We start from the raw sequence: 4,075 nt of genomic DNA on the forward strand, positions 1-4,075 counted from the left end.
GGGGGGGGGGGTGTTCTCCTGTCCTTGGCCTGGACATGGTTGGCGTCCCGTCTCTTTAATGAGAAATTTTGAGCCATGTTTTTATTTGTGCCCTTCTTTAGCTGCAGCTGATATTCTTATTGCAGCATTCTGGTCCCATTAAGCTACCGAGAGTAATGTGGAACGAAGCGGTTCTTCTCTTCACTAGAGACGCTGACACGTAGATGAAGTAACCGTTTTCAGAAAGACGAGTGGAAGAAACAGGCTGAGTTACATGTTGTCCCACTGAGACTAGTCCGGGAGTACGCTGGGACTCTCTCTACTTCACCTCACATTAAACAAAGCCTAATTCAATATGATTACTTCCTGTTTGCATCTAATTGCTTAGCATTAACCAAGCACCACTGCTTCTCCCAGAACCTGCTCGCTTCATCAGAAAGCTGGAAAACACCACGTTCAGAGTCGGCGCCCCGCTGACGCTTAGAGTCGCGTTCACCGGTAGCCAGACAGTGAATGTGACCTGGAAGAAAGATGGGAGACTGATCTGGGCCTCGTACCAGTACAACGTCAAGACCACGGACTGCAGCTGCGTGCTGGACGTCCTCAACAGCGACCGAGAACAAGCTCGGGGAAGATACACGTGTGAAATTTCCAACGCTGAAGGCTCCGATGTCTGCCATGCTTATGTCAAACTAGGTAACACTAACCCCCAACACGGCTTTTAGTCTTTGTTTCCTGCATGAAGTCAATCATTCCTACACATAACACCACGTAGTCCTTCTGGAACCTCCATGTCGGGTCTGTCCCCAAACCTCCAGTGTTTCCCCTCGGTCGGCTGCATCGGCCTCGCGTGAATACCCCCGCTCGGACGTAGACTTCTTTGTCCCGCAAGGTGACTCATCTAACCCCAACCCTAACCCAGCTTTTAATGGGAAGGGGGACTCATCTAACCTCAACCCTAACCCAGCTTTTAATGGGAAGGGGGACTCATGTAACCCCAACCCTAACCCAGCTTTTAATGGGAAGGGGGACTCATGTAACCCCAACCCTAACCCAGCTTATAAAGGAAAGGGAAACTTATGTGGTCTTACACATCTCCTCAAAAGAAAACCACTTTAAATATGCTCACTACGGACTACACAAACATACAGAACAGGAACTTCTGACGAGCAATAAGCTATCCATAAGTTGAAGAAAGCTACAATATGATCCAAAATATAAGAAATTAGGTTTTAGACAGATGCATTTTTCTGCAGTTGAAATACTTATACTTAGTTAAAAGGATTTGCGTTACCTGGTAAAGTTTCTCCACATGAACAACACTTTTCATACTACGTCACCTTCAAAGCTAGTCCGCCTCGAGTCAAGCACATAAAACGCTACATTACATCACTTCCTGCTAACTTCAAGGAGAACAATGAGGGTGAATTAGCACCCCCGATCGGTTTTATCTACCTACTGTGTAACGCTACCGACTGAACTAACCACTTCCAGTCGCCTCGTTCTCGGACTCCCGGCGCCGCGTCGCTGCCAAGTGAACTCAGGGGAAACACAGCGGGTATTTGGCGTTATTTTGGGATAAAGAAACATTCCTGTGGCCGTGGCCTTTCTACGCATGACAACGTCCATGGATTCCTTGGAGAGTTGCAAAGATCCGTGGTTTCTGTGATTTATTTCAACACTGCTTCTCTCAGAACCCGTCCGCTTTGTCAAGAAGCTGGAGGACGTCAGCCACGAGCTGGGCAAGCCTCTGCGGCTGGAATGCACGTACACCGGCAGCCAGAGGGTTAACGTGACGTGGAAGAAGGACGACAAACTCATCTGGGCCTCGTACCAGTACAACGTGAAGACCAGCGACTCCTCCTGCGTTCTGGACGTCCTCAACAGCGACCGGGCCACAGCCGCCGGAAAATACACATGCGAAATTTCCAATGCAGAAGGAACTGACACCTGTCATGCTCATGTTAAAATAGGTAACACCGTAACTCATCATCTCACTAACACTAACATCTGGGGAGGTTCCTGGTCCTGTGTGTCACATCTGGGGGAGGTTCCTGGTCCTGTGTGTCACATCTGGGGGAGATTCCTGGTCCTGTTTGTCACATCTGGGGGAGGTTCCTGGTCCAGTTGTGTCACATCTGGGGGAGGTTCCTGGTCCTGTTGTGTCACATGTAGACGGTCCTGGGTTAGGGGGTATGTTGGGTTTGGGAATAAAGATATTTCATGTGTGTTATACGTCTTCTGTGAGATGTTTTCCAGTCATTTCCAAACTGCAGGGCGGCTTTGTAGTGTGGACGGCAGAACCGAGTCCTTTGGAAACGGTCCTTCCTGTTTGGGTCTCATCACTGATGAATGTTGCGAGAAAAAGTCTGAATATTTTGGAAAAATATTGGAATATTTTGAGAAAAAATACATTAATATTTTGAGAAAACATCTATAAATATTTTTATAAAGAAATATGAATATTTAGAGAAAAAAAGCTCCTAAAATGGAGACATTTGGAAGTGCCCCCGTCTCGTGGTCATTATGGTTGGATCAGATCAATATTTATAGATTCATAGACAGAAACTATATTACGTGTGGTGGATATTCGTTTGTTGGCTTTTGTGTTGTCAGGTTTTTTGTGTCATGCTACGTGTTGTCGAGGTTCTCTGTTCCCCCCCGATGATAAAAGCCCGGTGGCCTTGCTCATGACACTTTCGAACTATTTCCGCCTGTCCCATCATGGCCTGATTTCCTTCCCTTTGTCCCCCGCCAACAGAGCGTAAAGTCCCGCCATCTTTCACCAAGAAGCCCCCTGAGTCCATGATGGACTCTGTGGGTAAGACGGTGAAAATGGAGAGCCGGGTGACGGGCTCGCAGCCGCTGACCGTCACCTGGTTCAAGGACGACAGCGAGGTCTACGGCTCTGCCAAACACGACGTCAGCTTCGCCAACAACATGGCCGTGCTGTGTGTCCGAGACTGCAGCAGCTCGGACAGCGGCGTCTACTCCTGCACGGCCGCCAACGAGGCCGGCAAGGCCTCGTGTCGGGTTGCTCTCACCGTCACAGGTACTGGTGTCGCTTCAGCTTTAGTTGTTATTGTTCAGGACCAGTTTCACTTTATTATTCTCATGTCTGTTGATTCAATTCAATTTCAATTCAATTTTATTTATAGTACCAATTCAGAACAAGAGTTATCTCAAGACACTTTACAGATAGACCACACTCCAGAATTTACAAGGACCCAACAGTTCTAGTAGTTTCCTCCAGAGCAGCAACAGGGCCACAGTGGAGAGGAAAAACTTCCTTTAGGCAGAAACCTCGGTCAGACCCAGACCCAGACCCAGACCCAGGCTCTTGGTAGGCGGTGTCTGACGGGCCGGTTGGGGTTAGCATGAAGAGTGGAAATAACAGTCCAAAAAAAAATAGAAGTTCGTAGTAGTTCAGCTAGTTCATATAATGGCTACAATCCCGTTTTTTTACGAGATCTGCTGTACATGTTCATCACTGTGCATTGTCCTACAATAGGAAAATATAATAAATAAAACAGAATCAGCTTTATGGTCCAGGTATGAGGACACATACGAGGAATTGTGCTTTGGATCTCTGCCAAATTGGCTCCAGTGTTTGAAAAGCCCCGATCTGTAGACCTGCTTCTCTCCCGTCACTCTCCAGAATCCGGCCAGGCTGCGAGATGCGACGTTCCTCTGCAGCCGGCCACGGTGAACGAGGGCGAGAAGCTGAGCCTGAAGTGCCACGTGATTGGCTCTCCTCCGCTCAACGTCCAGTGGATGAAGGACCGGAGGGAGCTGAAGTCCAGCGGGAACACCAAGATAACGTTTGTTGGTGGGACAGCCTGTCTGGAGATCAGCCCGGTCTCAAAGAGCGACGGGGGGGATTACCTCTGCAAGGCCAGCAACGCCAGCGGCAGCGACTTCTGCAAGGCCCGGGTCACTGTCAAAGGTAATCTCACAGCCAAGACCAGGGTCAAGGGTAATCTCACAGCCAAGACCAGGGTCAAGGGTAATCTCACAGCCAAAACCAGGGTCAAAGTAAAAGGTAATCTCACAGCCAAGACCAGGGTCAAGGGTAATCCCACAGCCAAGACCAGGA

The 4,075-nt window shown here is 48.7% G+C and overlaps 1 protein-coding gene across 1 annotated transcript in view; it reads left to right on the forward strand.

The window, feature by feature from the left end:
* The window catches only part of LOC116686626 (titin-like), a gene marked incomplete in the record, with an annotated part of 242,683 nt that overhangs the window by 55,189 nt on the left and 183,419 nt on the right, over positions 1-4,075 (forward strand). Inside the window, 4 exon segments of the mRNA XM_032511647.1 lie at positions 368-675; positions 1,647-1,952; positions 2,741-3,031; positions 3,638-3,925. Coding sequence (XP_032367538.1) covers positions 368-675; positions 1,647-1,952; positions 2,741-3,031; positions 3,638-3,925 — 1,193 coding nt within the window.

The sequence above is a fragment of the Etheostoma spectabile genome, unplaced genomic scaffold, assembly GCF_008692095.1.
Source record: "Etheostoma spectabile isolate EspeVRDwgs_2016 unplaced genomic scaffold, UIUC_Espe_1.0 scaffold406, whole genome shotgun sequence".
NCBI classification, from domain to species: Eukaryota; Metazoa; Chordata; class Actinopteri; order Perciformes; family Percidae; genus Etheostoma; species Etheostoma spectabile.